The sequence below is a fragment of the Pseudophryne corroboree genome, chromosome 8, assembly GCF_028390025.1.
Source record: "Pseudophryne corroboree isolate aPseCor3 chromosome 8, aPseCor3.hap2, whole genome shotgun sequence".
NCBI classification, from domain to species: Eukaryota; Metazoa; Chordata; class Amphibia; order Anura; family Myobatrachidae; genus Pseudophryne; species Pseudophryne corroboree.
Genome location: NC_086451.1, coordinates 37,322,247 through 37,342,397, shown reverse-complemented (window position 1 = coordinate 37,342,397; position 20,151 = coordinate 37,322,247). Strand labels below are relative to the sequence as shown.

Genomic DNA, 20,151 nt, shown 5'->3' with positions numbered 1-20,151 from the left:
CTCCCAGCACATAGCCGTAGTCTCCCTCCTCCTCCCAGCACATAGCCATAGTCTCCCTCCTCCTCCCAGCACATAGCCGTAGTCTCCCTCCTCCTCCCAGCACATAGCCGTAGTCTCCCTCCTCCTCCCTGCACATAGTCGTAGTCTCCCTCCTCCTCCCAGCACATAGCCGTAGTCTCCTTCCTCCTCCCAGCACATAGCCATAGTCTCCCTCCTCCTCCCAGCACATAGCCGTAGTCTCCCTCCTCCTCCCAGCACATAGCCGTAGTCTCCCTTCTCCTCCCAGCACATAGCCGTAGTCTCCTTCCTCCTCCCAGCACATAGCCGTAGTCTCCCTCCTCCTCCAAGCACATAGCCGTAGTCTCCCTCCTCCTCCCAGCACATAGCCGTAGTCTCCCTCCTCCTCCCAGCACATAGCCGTAGTCTCCCTCCTCCTCCCAGCACACAGCCGTAGTCTCCCTCCTCCTCCCAGCACATAGCCGTAGTCTCCCTCCTCCTCCCAGCACACAGCCGTAGTCTCCCTCCTCCTCCCAGCACATAGCCGTAGTCTCCCTCCTCCTCCCAGCACATAGCCGTAGTCTCCCTCCTCCTCCCAGCACATAGCCGTAGTCCCTCTCCTCCTCCCAGCACATAGCCGTAGTCTCCCTCCTCCTCCCAGCACACAGCCGTAGTCTCCCTCCTCCTCCCAGCACACAGCCGTAGTCTCCCTCCTCCTCCCAGCACATAGCCGTAGTCTCCCTCCTCCTCCCAGCACATAGCCATAGTCTCCCTCCTCCTCCCAGCACATAGCTGTAGTCTCCCTCCTCCTCCCAGCACATAGCTGTAGTCTCCCTCCTCCTCCCAGCACATAGCCGTAGTCCCTCTCCTCCTCCCAGCACATAGCCGTAGTCCCTCTCCTCCTCCCAGCACATAGCCGTAGTCTCCCTCCTCCTCCCAGCACATAGCCGTAGTCCCTCTCCTCCTCCCAGCACATAGCCGTAGTCTCCCTCCTCCTCCCAGCACATAGCCGTAGTCTCCCTCCTCCTCCCAGCACATAGCCGTAGTCTCCCTCCTCCTCCCAGCACATAGCCGTAGTCTCCCTCCTCCTCCCAGCACATAACCGTAGTCTCCCTCCTCCTCCCAGCACATAGCCGTAGTCTCCCTCCTCCTCCCAGCACATAGCCGTAGTCCCCCTCCTCCTCCCAGCACATAGCCGTAGTCTCCCTCCTCCTCCCAGCACATAGCCGTAGTCCCTCTCCTCCTCCCAGCACATAGCCGTAGTCTCCCTCCTCCTCCCAGCACATAGCCGTAGTCTCCCTCCTCCTCCCAGCACATAGCCGTAGTCTCCCTCCTCCTCCCAGCACATAGCCGTAGTCTCCCTCCTCCTCCCAGCACATAGCCGTAGTCTCCCTCCTCCTCCCAGCTCATAGCCGTAGTCCCTCTCCTCCTCCCAGCACATAGCCGTAGTCTCCCTCCTCCTCCCAGCACATAGCCGTAGTCTCCCTCCTCCTCCCAGCACATAGCCATAGTCCCCCTCCTCCTCCCAGCACATAGCCGTAGTCTCCCTCCTCCTCCCAGCACATAGCCGTAGTCTCCCTCCTCCTCCCAGCACATAGCCATAGTCCCCCTCCTCCTCCCAGCACATAGCCCTATTCCCCCTCCTCCTCCCAGCACATAGCCGCAGTCCCCCTCCTCCTCCCAGCACGTAGCTGTAGTCTCCCTCCTCCTCCCAGCCATAGGCGTGCGCAGAACATTTTATTAGGGGGTGCACCATCGGAGGGGTGTTTAGCACCACCTACTGGGCCTGTTCATGACCACCTATTGGGCGTGTCTAGCACCACCTATTGGCACTCAATGCAATAAAAATCATATACCACAAGCGGCGTGGCCACTGCAAATGGCCAACTGTTTCTAATCACTCTGGGAGCATTCGTTTCCATTCTATATGCACCTTACCTATAAGGTGGTTTCTCACAACGGGGAACCTCTGAAGAAATGTCCTCCCTGGGGAGACAGCATCTTCAGTCGGTAATCACTATTCAAGAAGGAAAATACATGGTCCAGAAGATGCCTGTTTGTGTAGGAATATAACCAAGATCATCATCATGCAACAGAGATTCAACCAGACTCGTGTCACCTCTTGCCCCCTGTGTCTCTAAGCCACACCATCATCTTCTCCCTGTATCTCTCAGCCACACCCTCATCTCCCGGCTGCATCTCTCAGCCACACCATCTCCTCCTCTCCATGCGTCATATCTCACCCCCACCATCATCCCCTCCCTATGTCATCTCTCATCCACATCATCATCTCCCGCCTGCGTCTCCCTGCCAAGCATCTCTCACAATCCACCTCACTTGTGTCTCCGAGTCTCCCCCTTCACTCTGTGTTTTCAGCCTCCACCTCCCTTTTTTCTGTGTCAGTGCCACCTACAGACAGTGCCCACAGTAGTAGTGCCCCTTACACAATACTTACAGTGGTTTTGCCCCTTACACTATGCCCATAGTAGTAGTGTCACTTACACAATGGATATAGTTGTGCCCCTTACACTATGCCCATAGTAGTAGTGTCACTTTAACAATGGATCTAGTTGTGCCCCTTACACAATGCCCATAGTAGTACCCCTTACACAATGCCTATAGTAGTGCCTATTACACAATTCCCATTGGTAGTAGTGCCCCTCACACATGCCCATTATTAGTAGTGCCCCCTTACACACGCCCACTTGTAGTAGTGCCCCTTACATAATGGCCATTTCTAATAGTGCCCCCTTACACAATGCCCATTTGTAGTAGTGCCCCTTACAGATGCCCATTTGTAGTAGTGCCCCTTACACAATGCCCATTTGTAGTAGTGCCCCTTACACAATGCCCATTTGTAGTAGTGCCCCTTACAGATGCCCATTTGTAGTAGTGCCCCTTACCCATGCCCATTTGTAGTAGTGCCCCTTACACAATGCCCATTTGTAGTAGTGCCCCTTACAGATGCCCATTTGTAGTAGTGCCCCCTTACCCATGCCCATTTGTAGTAGTGCCCCTTACACAATGCCCATTTGTAGTAGTGCCCCTTACAGATGCCCATTTGTAGTAGTGCCCCTTACCCATGCCCATTTGTAGTAGTGCCCCTTACACAATGCCCATTTGTAGTAGTGCCCCCTTACCCATGCCCATTTGTAGTAGTGCCCCTTACACATGCCCATGTGTAGTAGTGCCCCTTACACAATGCCTATTTGTAGTAGTGCCCCTTACATATGCCCATAGGTAGTAGTAACCCTTGCACAATGCCCTTTGGTATTAGTACCCCCCTTGCACAATGCCCACTGGTGGAAGTAGTACCCCTTGCACAATGCCCTTTGGTAGTGCCCCCTTGTGCAATGCCCACTGGTAGTATTACCCCTTGCATAATGCCCTTTAGAAACATAGAAACATAGAATTTGTCGGCAGATAAGAACCACTTGGCCCATCTAGTCTGCCCCTTATTTTATTTTTTTTATATTATATTTTATCACTAACCTTATTTGATCCTTATTTCTTTGTAAGGATACCCTTATGTCTATCCCATGCATGTTTAAATTGCTCTACTGTCTTAGCCTCTACCACCTCTGATGGGAGGCTATTCCACTTGTCCACTACCCTTTCTGTGAAATAATTTTTCCGCAAATTTCCCCTGAACCTCCCCCCCTCCAGTCTCAGTGCATGTCCTCGTGTCCTATTGCTTCTCTTGGTAGTAGTGCCTCCTTACACATGCCCACAGTCCCAATTGTAGACAGCACAGTACCTACTTATTCCCCGCTCCAGCGCCAGCCGCCTTCCGTACTCTGAAGCTCCTCGCGCTTGGTACGATGGGAGAGATGTCACGACGTTATGACGTCTCTCCCTTCACTGACTCACTGCGGGAGCCGGAAAGCAGAAAGCTCCAGCCTCCGGCAGCGGCTGCAGTGCACGGGGTGGCAGGGGAGGAGCAGGAGGGAATCGGCACACTGCTGCTGATCACTGCATGCTGCGTGTGTGCGGGAGTGCCGGACAATAGGGGGTGCCTGTGCGCACCGGGAACCCCCGTGCACACGCCAATGCTCCCAGCACATAGCCGTAGCCCCCCTCCTCCTCCCAGCACATAGCCGTAGTCTCCCTCCTCCTCCCAGCACATAGCCGTAGTCTCCCTCCTCCTCCCAGCACATAGCCGTAGTCTCCCTCCTCCTCCCAGCACATAGCCGTAGTCTCCCTCCTCCTCCCAGCACATAGCCGGAGTCTCCCTCCTCCTCCCAGCACATAGCCGTAGTCTCCCTCCTCCTCCCAGCACATAGCCGGAGTCTCCCTCCTACCAGCACATAGCCGTAGTCCCCCTCCTCCTCCCAGCACATAGCCGTAGTCTCCCTCCTCCTCCCAGCACATAGCCATAGTCTCCCTCCTCCTCCCAGCACATAGCCGTAGTCTCCCTCCTCCTCCCAGCACATAGCCGTAGTCTCCCTCCTCCTCCCAGCACATAGCCGGAGTCTCCCTCCTACCAGCACATAGCCGTAGTCTCCCTCCTCCTCCCAGCACATAGCCGTAGTCTCCCTTCTCCTCCCAGCACATAGCCATAGTCTCCCTCCTCCTCCCAGCACATAGCCGTAGTCTCCCTCCTCCTCCCAGCACATAGCCATAGTCTCCCTCCTCCTCCCAGCACATAGCCGTAGTCTCCCTCCTCCTCCCAGCACATAGCCGTAGTCTCCCTCCTCCTCCCTGCACATAGTCGTAGTCTCCCTCCTCCTCCCAGCACATAGCCGTAGTCTCCTTCCTCCTCCCAGCACATAGCCGTAGTCTCCCTCCTCCTCCCAGCACATAGCCGTAGTCTCCCTCCTCCTCCCAGCACATAGCCGTAGTCTCCCTCCTCCTCCCAGCACATAGCCGTAGTCTCCCTTCTCCTCCCAGCACATAGCCGTAGTCTCCTTCCTCCTCCCAGCACATAGCCGTAGTCTCCCTCCTCCTCCAAGCACATAGCCGTAGTCTCCCTCCTCCTCCCAGCACATAGCCGTAGTCTCCCTCCTCCTCCCAGCACATAGCCGTAGTCTCCCTCCTCCTCCCAGCACACAGCCGTAGTCTCCCTCCTCCTCCCAGCACATAGCCGTAGTCTCCCTCCTCCTCCCAGCACACAGCCGTAGTCTCCCTCCTCCTCCCAGCACATAGCCGTAGTCTCCCTCCTCCTCCCAGCACATAGCCGTAGTCTCCCTCCTCCTCCCAGCACATAGCCGTAGTCCCTCTCCTCCTCCCAGCACATAGCCGTAGTCTCCCTCCTCCTCCCAGCACACAGCCGTAGTCTCCCTCCTCCTCCCAGCACATAGCCGTAGTCTCCCTCCTCCTCCCAGCACATAGCCGTAGTCTCCCTCCTCCTCCCAGCACATAGCCGTAGTCTCCCTCCTCCTCCCAGCACATAGCCGTAGTCTCCCTCCTCCTCCCAGCACATAGCCGTAGTCTCCCTCCTCCTCCCAGCACATAGCCGTAGTCTCCCTCCTCCCAGCACATAGCCGTAGTCTCCCTCCTCCTCCCAGCACATAGCCGTAGTCTCCCTCCTCCTCCCAGCACATAGCTATAGTCTCCCTCCTCCTCCCAGCACATAGCTGTAATCACCACTCCCCTCCCAGCTAGAGATGAGCGGGTTCGGTTCGTCGAGATCCGAACCCCCCAGAACTTCACGTGTTTTTCACGGGTCCGAGGCAGCCTCGGATCTTCCCGCCTTGCTCGGTTAACCCGAACGAGGACAAACGTCATCATCCCGCTGTCGTATTCTCGCGAGATTCGTATTCCATATAAAGAGCAGCGCGGTGCCGCCATTTTCACTCATGCATTGGAGATTGAACGGAGAGGATGTGGCTATGTTCTCTGCCTGAAAAGCTCCATATCTGTGCTCAGTGTGCTGCAAATATCTGTGCTCAGTGTGCTGCAAATATCTGTGCTCAGTGTGCTGCAAATATCTACGTTCTCTGCCTGAAAAGCTCCATATCTGTGTTCAGTGTGCTGCAAATATCTACGTTCTCTGCCTGAAAAGCTCCATATCTGTGCTCAGTGTGCTGCAAATATCTATGTTCTCTGCCTGAAAAGCTCCACATCTGTGCTCAGTGTGCTGCAAATATCTGTGCTCAGTGTGCTGCATTGTGGGGACACCAGTATATAATTATAGTAGTACAGTATAGTAGGCCATTGCTGTATCTTGCAGCTCCGTGTCAGACTCAGTTCTAGACAGTATCCTGATCATCAGTGCTCAATATCTGCTGCATTGTTGTGTGACCAGTATATATTATATATATTATATATAGTAGTACAGTGCAGCATTTTGGTGACCACCAGTATAGTAGTACAGTACAGTAGACCATTGCTGTATCTTGCAGCTCCGTGTCACTTCAAGTATCCATATCTGTGCTGCATTGTTTGTGAGCAGTATAGTAGTACAGTGCAGCATTTTGGGGACCACCAGTATATATATAGTAGTACAGCACAGTAGTCCATTGCTGTATCCTGCAGCTCCGTGTCACTTCAAGTATCCATATCTGTGCTGCATTGTTTGTGAGCAGTATAGTAGTACAGTGCAGCATTTTGGGGACCAACAGTATATATATATATATATATATATATATATATAGTAGTACAGTACAGTAGTCCATTGCTGTATCTTGCAGCTCTGTGTCACTTCAAGTATCCATATCTGTGCTACATTGTTTGCGAGCAGTATATAGTAGTATAGTACAGTAGGCCATTGCTATTGATATAATAATATTACTGGCATATAATTCCACACATCAAAAAATGGAGAACAAAAATGTGGATGGTAAAATAGGGAAAGATCAAGATCCACTTCCACCTAGTGCTGAAGCTGCTACCACTAGTCATGGCAGAGATGATTCAATGCCATCAACGTCGTCTGCCAAGGCCGATGCCCAATGTCATAGTAGAGAGCGTGTAAAATCCAAAAAGCAAAAGTTCAGTAAAATGATGACCCAAAAATCTAAATTAAAAGTGTCTGAGGAGAAGCGTAAACCTGCCAATGTGCCATTTACGACACGGAGTGGCAAGGAACGGCTGAGGCCCTGGCCTGCGTTCATGGCTAGTGGTTCAGCTTCACATGAAGATCGAAGCACTCATCCTCCCGCTAGAAAAATGAAAAGAGTTAAGCTGGCAAAAGCCCAGCAAAGAACTGTGCGTTCTTCTAATTCACAAATCCCCAAGGAGAGTCCAATTGTGTCGGTTGCGATGCCTGACCTTCCCAACACTGGATGGGAAGAAGTGGCTCCTTCCACCATTTGCACGCCCCCTGCAAGTGCTGGAAGGAGCACCTACAGTCCATTTCCTGATAGTCAAATTGAAGATGTCACTGTTGAAGTACACCAGGATGAGGATATGGGTGTTGCTGGCGCTGAGGAGGAAATTGACAAGGAGGATTCTGATGGTGAGGTGGTTTGTTTAAGTCAGGCACCCGGGGAGACACCTGTAGTCCGTGGGATGAATAAGGCCATTGACATGCCTGGTCAAAATACTAAAAAAATCACCTCTTCGGTGTGGAATTATTTCAAAAGAAATGCGGACAACTGGTGTCAAGCCATGTGTTGCCTTTGTCAAGCTGTAATAAGTAGGGGTAAGGACGTTAACCACCTAGGAACATCCTCCCTTATACGTCACCTGGAGCGCATTCATCAGAAGTCATAGACAAGTTCAAAAACTTTGGGTGACAGCGGAAGCAGTCCTCTGACAACTAAATCTTTTCCTCTTGTACCCAAGCTCCTGCAAACCACACCACCAACTCCCTCAGTGTCAATTTCCTCCTTAGACAGGAAAGCCAATAGTCCTGCAGGCCATGTCACTGGCAAGTCTGACGAGTCCTCTCCTGACTGGGATTCCTCCGATGGATCCTTGAGTGTAACGTCTACTGCTGCTGGCGCTGCTGTTGTTGCTGCTGGGAGTTGTTCATCATCCCAGAGGGAAGTCGGAAGACCACTTGTACTACTTCCAGTAAGCAATTGACTGTCCAACAGTTCTTTGCGAGGAAGATGAAATATCACAGCAGTCATCCTGTTGCAAAGCGGATAAATAAGGCCTTGGCAGCTGTGACGTAGAGAATTTCTTGAGGTAGTGTGTCCCCGGTACCAAATACCATCTAAGTTCCACTTCTCTAGGCAGGCGATACCGAGAATGTACACAGACGCCAGAAAAAGACTCACCAGTGTCCTAAAAAATGCAGTTGTACCCAATGTCCACTTAACCACAGACATGTGGACAAGTGGAGCAGGGCAGACTCAGGACTATGTGACTGTGACAGCCCACTGGGTAGATGTATTGCCTCCCGCAGCAAGAACAGCAGCGGTGGCACCAGTAGCAGCATCTCGCAAACGCCAACTCGTTCCTAGGCAGGCTATGCTTTGTATCACCGCTTTCCATAAGAGGCACACAGCCGGTCACCTTGTCAGCGATCGGCGTACGAGGTTACTTCCACAAAATGTGGAGAAGATGATGGTCATCATGAATTATAATCAATTCCTCCGTGGAGACATTCATCAGCAATTGCCTCCAGAAAGTACACAGGGACCTGAGATGGTGGATTCCAGTGGGGACGAATTATTACTCTGTGAGGAGGGGGATGTACACAGTGAAAGGGGTGAGGAATCAAAGGATGATGATGAGGTCGACATCTTGCCTCTGTAGAGCCAGTTTGAGCAAGGAGATATTGATTGCTTCTTTTTTTGGTGGGGGCACAAACCAACCAGTCATTTCAGCCACAGTCGTGTGGCAGACCCTGTCGCTGAAATGATGGGTTTGTTAAAGTGTGCATGTCCTGTTTATACAACATAAGGGTGGGTGGGAGGGCCCAAGGACAATTCCATCTTGCACCTCTTTTTTTATTTATTTATCTTTGCATCATGTGATGTTTGGGGCAAATTTTTATAAGTGCCATCCTGTCTGCCACTGCAGTGCCACTCCTAGATGGGCCAGGTGTTTGTGCTGCCCACTTGGGTCGCTTAGCTTAGTCATCCAGCGACCTCAGTGCAAATTTTAGGACTAAAAATAACATTGTGAGGTATGAGGTGTTCAGAATAGCCTGGAAATGAGTGGAAATTATGGTTATTGAGGTTAATAATAGTATAGGATCAAAATTACCCCCAAATTCTATGATTTAAGCTGTTTTTGAGGGGTTTTTGAAAAAAACACCCGAATCCAAAACACACCCGAATCCGACAAAAAATTTTAAGGGAAGTTTTGCCAAAACGCGTCCGAATCCAAAACACGGCTGCGGGACCGAATCCAAAACCAAAACACAAAACCTGAAAAATTTCCTGTGCACATCTCTACTCCCAGCACATAGCCGTAGTCTCCCTCATCCTCCCAGCACATAGCCGTAGTCTCCCTCCTCCTCCCAGCACATAGCCTTAGTCTCCCTTCTCCTCCCAGCACATTGCCGTAGACTCCCTCCTCCTCCCAGCACATAGCCATAGCCCTCCTCCTCCTCCCAGCACATAGCCGTAGTCCCCCTCCTCCTCCCGGCACATAGCCGTAGTCCCCCTCATCCTCCCAGCACATAGTCGTAGTCTCCCTCCTCCTCCCAGCACATAGCCGTAGTCTCCCTCCTCCTCCCAGCACATAGCCGTAGTCTTCCTCCTCCTCCCAGCACATAGCCGTAGTCTTCCTCCTCCTCCCAGCACATAGCCATAGTCTCCCTCCTACTCCCAGCACATAGCCGTAGTCTCCCTCCTCCTCCCAGCACATAGCCGTAGTCTTCATCCTGCTACCAGCATATAGCCGTAGTCTCCCTCCTCCTCCCAGCACATAGCCGTAGTCTCCCTCCTCCTCCCAGCACATAGCCGTAGTCTCCCTCCTCCTCCCAGCACATAGCCGTAGTCTCCCTCCTCCTCCCAGCACATAGCCGTAGTCTCCCTTCTCCTCCCAGCACATAGCCGTAGTCCCCCTTCTCCTCCCAGCACATAGCTGTAGTCCCCCTCCTCCTCCCAGCACATAGCCGTGGTCTCCCCCGTCCCTGCATATTGTCCTCTCCTGTCCCAGTACAGAGTCTACCCCTTCCCTGCATATAGTCCTCTCCTGTCCCAGCACAGAGTCTCCCCCCTCCCTGCATATAGTGCTCTCCCCTCCCAGTACATAGTCTCCCCCCTCCCTGTATATAGTCCTCTCCCCTCCCAGCACAGACTCTCCCCCCTCCCTGCATATAGTCCTCTCCTGTCCCAGTACATAGTCTCCCCCCTCCCTGCATATTGTCCTCTCCCCTTCCAGCACATAGTCTCCCCCCTCTCTGCAATAGTCCTTTCCCCTCCCTGCACATAGTCCTCCCCCCTCCCATATCAATTAATATGTTGCAGTACCTAGTGTGATGAGCTGGGCATTGCATGGGCTGGAGGATTGCACAGTAGGCAGGAACACCACACTTCGTCACCGCACCACACTTCATGAAGAAAGTAAAAGTAAACTACAGTTCCCAGCAACCCTTGCTGCCAGGAGCTCCCGACAGCAAGGGCTGCTGGGAACTGTAGTTTACTTTCACATTCTCCACTAGTGCATTGCGGTGCCGAATACTGGCGCCGGTTCCTGCCTACTGTGAGATCCTCCAGCCCAGGCGATGCCACTACTAAGTGATTCCACCCATTGGCCGAGGGTGGCACTGCTGGGCGGCGCCCCCTCCTCGGCTGGCTCCCCTGGCGAGTGCCATCCTGGCCAATGGGTAGATACGCCCCTGGATCTACTACGCGCTTAGTGCAGCTGTCTGTGTTACTGAAGCTTTATTTATTTTTCAAAAATCTGTTTTTACAGTCATAATGTTTTGTCACACTAGTGAATAAACTAGTGAGTAGTAAATAGTATTTTGTTTTTCTTTCAGGTATACGGTCTTTGTTCAGACTTTTATTAGCACTGCTGAACAGTTCTTCATGGTGGGACATAATGTCAGCTATTACATCTTTACGGACCGTGTTGGTGACATTCCCAATATCACTCTCGGAGAGGGCAGAGACATTGTCATCCTTGAAGTCCCCGGGTACAAGAGATGGCAGGAAGTGTCAATGAGGCGCATGGAGATGATCCGAGATCATTCCCACCAACGATTCATCAATGAGGTGGACTACTTGGTGTGCGTGGACGTAGACATGAAGTTTAGTGACCATGTTGGGGTGGAGAGTTTAAGTGATGTGTTTGGCACATTACATCCTGGCTACTACAGAGCATCTCGTGACCACTTCACCTATGAGCGCAGGAGAGAGTCTACAGCTTACATTCCTAGAGATGAGGGTGACTTTTACTATGCAGGGGGATATTTTGGTGGTTCGGTGGAAGAGGTCTATAAGCTGACCAACTTCTGCCATAACGCTATGATGACAGACAAGGAAAACCACATTGAAGCCATCTGGCACGATGAGAGCTATTTGAACAAGTATTTTCTTTATCACAAGCCAACGAAAATTCTCTCTCCTGAATACCTGTGGGTTCTCAGTTACGGAGTTCCAACATACCTTCAGAGAAGAAGATTTCTGGCACTTCCCAAAAATCATATTGCACTCCGGAACAAACGGGCATTAAAGCACAAAAAAGTCAACAAAAAAAATGTAATAGCTGATATGTTTGAGCTGTTGTAAAATTTCCATAAAGCAGAATGATCTGTGTTGGAAACCTCAACTATATGGAAACTTGAATTAACTTGACACTCGTATAGTATTTTATGTGTCATTTTCTTCCCAAAGGTCAGTCACAGCAATTTAGTTACAGTAGCATGAAGTCATCATACTAAGTTCATCGTTTCTCCTCCAAATACAGCTTTGGGTCCAAGACTATCCAGGAGCATAAGTTCATACCAGGTGCCTGGAGGCGAAATAGAAGGTGGTGTCCCCTCCCCCCTCCCAGTGGCTCTGACTTGCACATGTGCTGACGTCCCAGCTACTTGCCAATGGTACATCTGGAAGAATAAAGATTCCTCATTGCAGCTAATTGTGACAATAAGGAATCTTTATTTTCTCCAACTACCGACCCATCTCTCTCCTCCCTTTTGCCTCCAAACTCCTTGAGCATATTGTCTACAACCGCCTTAATTCCTTTCTTTCCTCACACTCACTGCTTGACCCATTCCAGTCTGGCTTCCATCCTCTCCACTCCACTGAAACTGCCCTTACAAATGTATGCAATGACCTCCATGCTGCTAAATCCAAGGGACACCACTCTCTACTTATTCTACTTGATCTCTCTGCTGCTTTTGACACTGTGGACCATCCTCTCCTACTGCAAATACTTCACTCCATTGGTCTGCGTGACACTGCCCTCTCTTGGCTATCCTCCTACCTTTCTGACCGTTCATTCTCTGTCTCCTCTCATGACTCCACCTCCCCCTCACTTCCACTAACTGTAGGGGTACCCCAAGGTTCTGTCCTTGGTCCTCTTCTCTTCTCTCTCTATACATCCTCACTAGGTAAGCTCATTAGTTCTTTTGGTTTCCAATATCATCTCTAAGCTGATGACACCCAAATCTATCTTTCCTCTCCAGATCTCTCCCCTGCTCTCCTCACTCGTATCTCCTACTGTCTCTCTGCTACTTCTTCCTGGATGTCCCAGCGCTTTCTTAAACTTAACATGTCTAAGACCGAGCTGATCATCTTCCCTACCTCCCGCATAACCTCACCTCCTACAATCTCATTATCTATTGATGGCACTACTATCTCCTCTAGCCCCCAAGTGCGCTGTCTTGGAGTAATCCTTGACTCCTCCCTCTCCTTCAAACCACACATTCAGCACCTCTCACAAACCTGCTGTTTTCATCTAAAAAATATTTCCAGGATCAGACCCTTTCTGACCCAGGATGCTACTAAGATTCTTATCCACTCACTTGTCATCTCCAGACTGGACTACTGTAATCTCCTCCTGACTGGCATTCCTGACAAATACCTCTCTCCACTCCAATCTATCCTCAATGCTGCTGCCCGGCTCATCTTCCTCACCAAACGCACTACGTCCACCTCTGCTCTCTTACTAGACCTTCACTGGCTCCCCTTCCCTTTCAGAATCCATTTCAAGCTTCTCACACTTGCTTACAAAGCCCTCACCCACTCCTCTCCCATCTACATCTCTGACCTTATCTCCCTTTACACTCCCACCCGTCCTCTTCGCTCTGCTAATGCACGCCAACTCTCCTGCCTACGGATTACTTCCTCCCACTCCTACCTCCACGATTTTTCACGTGCTGCACCACTTCTCTGGAATTCCCTACCTCTCCCCCTCAGACTCTCCACCTCTCTACAAAACTTCAAACGGGCTCTCAAGACCCACTTCTTCACAAAACCAAGCCAAATCTCATCCTAACCCTCTGTTGTACGCTCTCTATGTACCCCATCTGTGTCACCCCTGTCTGTCTGCCCCTCCCCTTTAGAATGTAAGCTCTCACGAGCAGGGCCCTCTTTCCTCATGTGCTTATCCTTTGTCTTACTTTAATAATCTTCAACTGCATCAACTCCAGCAGTCTTCTGCCACCTGATACTTATTTCAGTGTCATCTGCTGATGTAACTATGTTCATTTACCCTGTACTTGTCCTATACTGTCATCAACTGTAAGTTGCTGTTTTCCTATTTGATTATTTGTTTATGTACTCTGTAGTTGGGCGCTGCGGAACCCTTGTGGCGCCATATAAATAAAGGATAATAATAATAATTTTCGGGTGCTGTCTGCAAATGATAACAAATAGAGCTCTGAGGTAGGAGGGTATATCAAAGCTCAGAGAGAGATAAAATTATGAGAGATAAAGAACCAGCCAATCAGCTTCTAGCTAACATTTTACAGACTGTGCTTCAAAAATTACATTTAAGAACGGATTGGTTGGTACTTTATCTCTCCCAATTTTATCTCTCTCCAAGTGTTGATAAAAAAACCCCACTAAAAGTTTTATTATAATAATTAGTGCATTTCCATAAAAATACTTCTGCTCTCCTTTCTTTCTTCATATGAGACACAGCAGCAGAGCTGTAGCTCACTAGATACAGTACACACTTTAATCCCTTATCACACAGTCACATTCCAAGACTCTTTAGCTGAAGGAGTTGCCAAGGGGCTTTGTTAGTCAGCAGTGACTGTAGCAAATAACTATGAAATGAGTGGAGAGAGATCTGTTCTATTTCAGCAGCCCCCTCTGTTGTTCTTTCTTGGTACCCCTTTGACAGCTGGAGCCTGGAGCCCAGTGCCGCCAATGTCTCTGGGAGTTATGTTACTGAGGCCATTAGTGATTAAGGTTTCAGGACACATAAAGATGCATTTGTATTAGTGGAAAATGGAATAGTTCATGTTTAAGCAGGAGGGGTTGCTATGTACAGATGGAGCCTCCATTATCTTTGCCATTTCTCCACCTAAACAGAGGTTTAGTCGCACCTAGGCGATAGCTTAGGTTGCTGAGTTTATGCAAGGACAGGCGCATTGAGGCACTACTACATACTCAGCATGCAATACACATCTCCACAACTGGGTGGCTAATGCTCCACTAATCCAGTACTTTAGAGCTAATAGTGGCGGATTGATCTACAAGCTCTGGCAAATTGTCAGTGACAACTGTAATGTTAATGTACTGTATACTGTACACAAAGACCAATGGCCAGACGGTGAGTCAATAAAAAAATAAAAATAGTTTATACAGACGCAAACGATCGTGTTAAAACACTTATCCATTGCCATGTTACTGCATGTAAGAATCCAAATCCCGTAGACAAAGCAATTGTATACAGACGTAACTAATGTGTAAAAGCAATAATGTAGTTCATTGACGTAAAGTATGTACCATGTTCTGCAATATGAGCGCCCAAGTCCTGTAACGGCATATACAAACGCCAATGGGGAGGGATCACTGCTTACAGTACATTAACACATGAGCTTGTCTATTTATCATGAGGCATCATGCCCAAGTGGTGAAGTGTGCCGCTTCCCATGCTAGGAGTCCCAGGTTAGATTCCCACAGTGCGAGTGCACGTTTGTTTTTTGCTGACACTTTATTAATTTTAAGTTATGTAAGCCCTCATCTATAGACCAGCGACTGCATCAGTTTTGCAAGAGTCAGGGCAATGCTGAAGGAGCGTCTCAATACCATAGTTATATTACACAGGAACAATAGGGATAAGTGAGCTCTATGCACATTATGATAAACCAGTCTCAATCGCATAGAAAGTTGACAAAGTGGCTGCCACCTGTGAACCTGCGCCTCTTGGAAGCCCTCAGATATGGAGCCAGCGATGGCATCAGTTTTGCAGAGTCAGGGCAATGCTGAAGGAGTGTCTCAATATCCTAGCTAAAATACACAGCGGCAATAGGTCCCGTAGACATACAGGTTGAGTATCCCTTATCCAAAATGCTTGGGACCAGAGGTATTTTGGATATCGGATTTTTCCGTATTTTGGAATAATTGCATACCATAATGAGATATAATGGCGATGGGACCTAAGTCTAAGCACAGAACGCATTTATGTCTCATATACACATTATACACACAGCCGGAAGGTCATTTTAGCCAATATTTTTTTATAACTTTGTGCATTAAAGAAAGTGTGTGTACATTCACACAATTCATTTATGTTTCATATACACCTTATACACACAGCCTAAAGGTCATTTAATACAATATTTTTAATAACTTTGTGTATTAAATAAAGTTTGTGTACATTGAGCCATCAAAAAACAAAGGTTTCACTATATCACTCTCACTCAAAAAAGTCCGTATTTCGGAATATTCCGTATTTCGGAAAATTTGGATATGGGATACTCAACCTGTATCAATAAATATAAATAGTGTATCCTGATGCAACTAACTGTTCGAGCAACACAGCACTGTACTGTAGTTCATTGATGTTAGAGATTCTGTGTTGTACTGTATGAGAAGGGATCATTGCTACCATTTACACAAGAGATCGTGTCTATACAGAACTGTGTTGTACATTTATTGTAACCTGACCTCCCTCCCTGTCTATGAAATGAGCTGGCTCCCAGGGGGGATGGGGGAAGTGGGATGGGGATTGGGGGAGGTGGTGGCTAAATACCGTGTTCTGCAATATGAGCATCCAAGTCCTGTAACGGCATACAAAAACACCAGTGGGGAGGGATCATTTTATTTTATTGACTGTAAACTAGCCTCTTTGAAAACATCAGTCTCAGGGGAGGGGAAAGGGTGAAGGGGGAGATGGGGATTAACCAGCGGAGTTCAGAGATTAAAATATTAATTCTCTGTCAGGACCCCAAAAAAAAGAAACCAATAAATCAATAAATAAAAATAGTGTATACAGACACAAACGAACGTGTTAAAGCAATGGTCTATTGACATTCGGTTTATGTGAGCTATTAAATTCAATTAAAATGGCTTAGAGCTTAATATCTCCGGTTCTGGGTGTCTAATCAGCTCAGAACTGTGTTGATATGAAAGGGGAGACGATTAGCTACCAGAGGATACCAACCCCAAGTTTCTGTGACCCCCACAAGGCTAACGGCAAGCATCAGGTACCCATGGTGGGTCTGAATTAACGGGCCCATTATAGACTATGGGAAAATGGGTCCACTTTGCATCCTGATGTCTTTGATTTTGGGTGTCCCAGAGACTCAAGGCCGGTACCATACAAAATAGGAGACTCTTGGCTTCCGGGGCAAACCAACCACTAGTTTATGTGACACCGCAAAGGGAAACGGCAAGCAACCGTGTGTTGGGGTTTCTGGCCAGATAGAAAATACTGTACAGAGATGCTAAACATTGTGCTTTGGCATCCAGGAACTTAGGGAGGAGCTTTTATCTCTCCCCATTATACTTAGAAAGATAACACTTGCCGCTGTAGACTTTACAGCAGAGTATGTTACAAGCTGTTCGTGCTATTTAGTACTCAAATAGAAAATACTGTACAGAGACACTAAGCACAGTGATTTGGCATCCGGGAACTTAGGGAGGAGCTTTTTTATCTCCCCATTACACTTAGAAAGATAACACTTGCCGCTGTAGCCTTGTCTGCGGGACTTGGACGCTCACATATTCCTAATGTCAATGGACTATACTGTGGCTTTATCACGTTTGTTTGCATCTGTATATACTGTACTATTTGCTTCTGTACTGTATATACTGTAATATACTGTATGACATACTGTAGCATATTGTAGCTTAGTGAGACGCACCAGTAAAGTAGTTCTTACGCTGTAGTTCAGTATTGTATTTTAATTGAGATCACACGCATGCACAATGGTGATTTTAAAAAGTGACATCTGATGGATGATCGCAGGTATTACACTCAAAGGTAACACCAAATGCTCTGTGCGCTTCCCTACGACTAGGCAAGTCTCCTTGCGCCCAGGCACGATTGCGACTAACGCCTCAGCCATCAAAGATAACAGAGACTCCATCTGTATAACTGAAAAACATCTGTGCTGTTTGCAACTGTTGACAAATGGGCTTTTAACAATGGTCAGAATGACACCCGCTAAGCAATAAGTGGGTGTTATTTTAGTTGGGATCTGGTCTGAAGATCGACAGTGTCTAGGTCGACAATGTTTAGGTCGACCACTATAGGTCGACAGTCACTAGGTCGACATGGATGGAAGGTCGACAGGGTTTCTAGGTCGACATGTGCTAGGTCGACAGGTCTAAAGGTCGACATGAGTTTTTCACATTTTTTGGGGGGGGGGGTTTCATACTTAACGATCCACGTGGACTACGATTGGAACGGTAAAGTGTGCCGAGCGAAGCGGTAGCGGAGCGAAGGCACCATGCCCGAAGCAAGGCGAGCGAAGTGAGCCATGCGAGGGGACGCGGTGCACTAATTTGGGATCCCGGTCACTCTACGAAGAAAACGACAAAAAAAAAAAAAATCCTCATGTCGACCTTTAGACCTGTCGACCTAGCACATGTCGACCTAGAAACCCTGTCGACCTTCCATCCATGTCGACCTATAGTGGTCGACCTAAACATTGTCGACCTAGACACTGTCGATTTGATGAACCACACCCATTTTAGTTGACCGACTCATATGATTGCTGAAAATAAAGTGTCACAGACATCATTTAAATTCTTGCTCACTTGGGTTAAATTATAAGTTGTTAGCAAGGGAAAGAGATGATAGTAGCCAAGTAATTTTTTTTTAAGGGCTTGCATCAGAAATTTCTGCAACTGCGATTCAGTATGTAGTAGTTGTGCAAAAATCTGCAAATGTCGCAGCTGCTAGGATTTGTATTGAGAAGCCCACTGGAGGCACCTGCGTTCTGTCGCTTTTGTACGAAGCACAACCATTGGATGCACAATGCCCAAAGTGCATTGAACTAAGTACAGGGTCTGTATTATCCAAACTGGTTAGACAAGGCCATGTAGGAGGTGTCATGAATGGAGCAAGAATAACCAGTAGCTAACCAATGCATTAGAATGCTAGAAGTAGCACAGAGTATTTCAGCTCATGATAATCATCAGTGTACAGCCTTATTTGAATAGGAGAGGCTAGGCTAACATGTAGTTGATCTGAGCAACTTACTAATTTAGAGCAGCTCAGAGTAACAATGGGGGTTATTCAGAGCTGTTAGCAAACCAAAAAAGTTAGCAATTGGACAAACCCATATTGCAGTGCAGGTGGGGCAGATGTAACATGTGCAGAGAGAGTTAGATTTGGGTGCGGTATGTTCAAACGGAAATCTAAATTGCAGTGTAAAAATAAAGCAGCCAGTACCCTGCGCAGAAAAAATATAACCCACCCAAATCTAACTCTCTCTGCACGTGTTACATCTGCCCCTCCTGCAGTGCAGCATGGTTTTGCCCAACTGCTAACTTTTTTGGTTTGTTAACAACTCTGAATAACCCCCAATGTCAGGCACCTGTCAAACTGATGAGGTGCAAAGAGAAATCGATCCTCCATAACCCCCTCCCTCCCCCCCAGCAATGGCCACCATGAATGTGTAATACCGGTACAGAAGTGAACACATCGCAGGGGCGGGCTCCTTTCGGAGCTTCTGTTCCTGCATGTGCTCCTTCATACATCTCGTCAATGTAGTCGCATCCTTCAATGTGATTTTGGGTGCTAATATCGCGCCCAGATTATGTTGCAAATGTGATTATTGATAAATGGACCCCTTTGTGATGTACTAAACTGTAGGATACCTGTTGCATTAACATTCCATTCTGCTTGTAAAAACTTCACAATCGAAAAGGATCAGAGTTAGATTTAAAAAAAAAAAAAAAAAAAAGCTGCGACCGTGAGTTGTGACAAAAAGACGCCTGCCGCTAGCAGCATTGCACAGGACCTGGCGACTCACTCACTACAGTCAGTCCAGTCCTGTCAGTGTCTGTAGGCACTGTTTGTCACACATACACACACTAGAAGCAGTGGTGGGATCAAATAAATTAACAACAGGTTCTATGTCCTAATGACCATTTTAAGTATATCAAAAGATATACCGAAAGGTAGATAGAGCAGCAGGCATTTTTCGTGTTTTGGTTTTGGATTTGGTTCCGCGGTCGTGTTTTGGATTCGGACGCATTTTGGCAAAACCACCCTTTCGGATTTTTGTCGGATTCGGATGTGTTTTGGATTCGGGTGTTTTTTTAAAAAAAAAACTTCAAAAACAGCTTAAATCATAGAATTTAAGGGTAATTTTGATCCTATAGTATTATTAACCTCAACAACCATAATTTCCACTAATTTCCAGTCTATTCTGAAAACCTCACACCTCACAATATTCTTTTTAGACCTAAATTTTGCACCAAGGTCGCTGGATGACTAAGCTAAGCGACCCAAGTGGGCGGCACAAACACCTGGCCCATCTAGGAGTGGCACTGCAGTGTCAGACAGGATGGCACTTAAAAAATTGGCCCCAAACATCACATGATGCAAAGATAAATAAAAAAAAGAGGTGCAAGATGGAATTGTCCTTGGGCCCTCCCACCCACCCTTATGTTGTATAAACAGGACATGCACACTTTAACGAACCCATCATTTCAGTGACAGGGTCTGCCACACGACTGTGGCTGAAATGACTGGTTGGTTTGGGCCCCCACCAGAAAAGAAGCAATCAATCTCTCCTTGCACAAACAGGCTCTACAGAGGCAAGATGTCCACCGCATCCTCATCGTCCGATTCCTCACCCCTTTCACTGTGTACACCCTCCTTCTCACAGAGTATTAATTCGTCCCCACTGGAATCCACCACCACAGGTCCCTGTGTACTTTCTGGAGGCAA

At 48.3% G+C, this 20,151-nt stretch overlaps 1 protein-coding gene across 1 annotated transcript in view; it reads left to right on the top strand.

Annotated features, from left to right (window-relative positions):
• Positions 1–11,576, top strand: part of LOC134949738 (histo-blood group ABO system transferase 1-like) — a 42,729-nt gene extending 31,153 nt beyond the window's left edge. The window contains exon 3 of the mRNA XM_063938488.1: positions 10,826–11,576. Within this exon, the coding sequence (XP_063794558.1) occupies positions 10,826–11,576 (751 nt within the window). The remainder of the gene's footprint in view (positions 1–10,825) is intronic.
• The last annotated feature ends 8,575 nt before the right edge of the window (positions 11,577–20,151 follow it).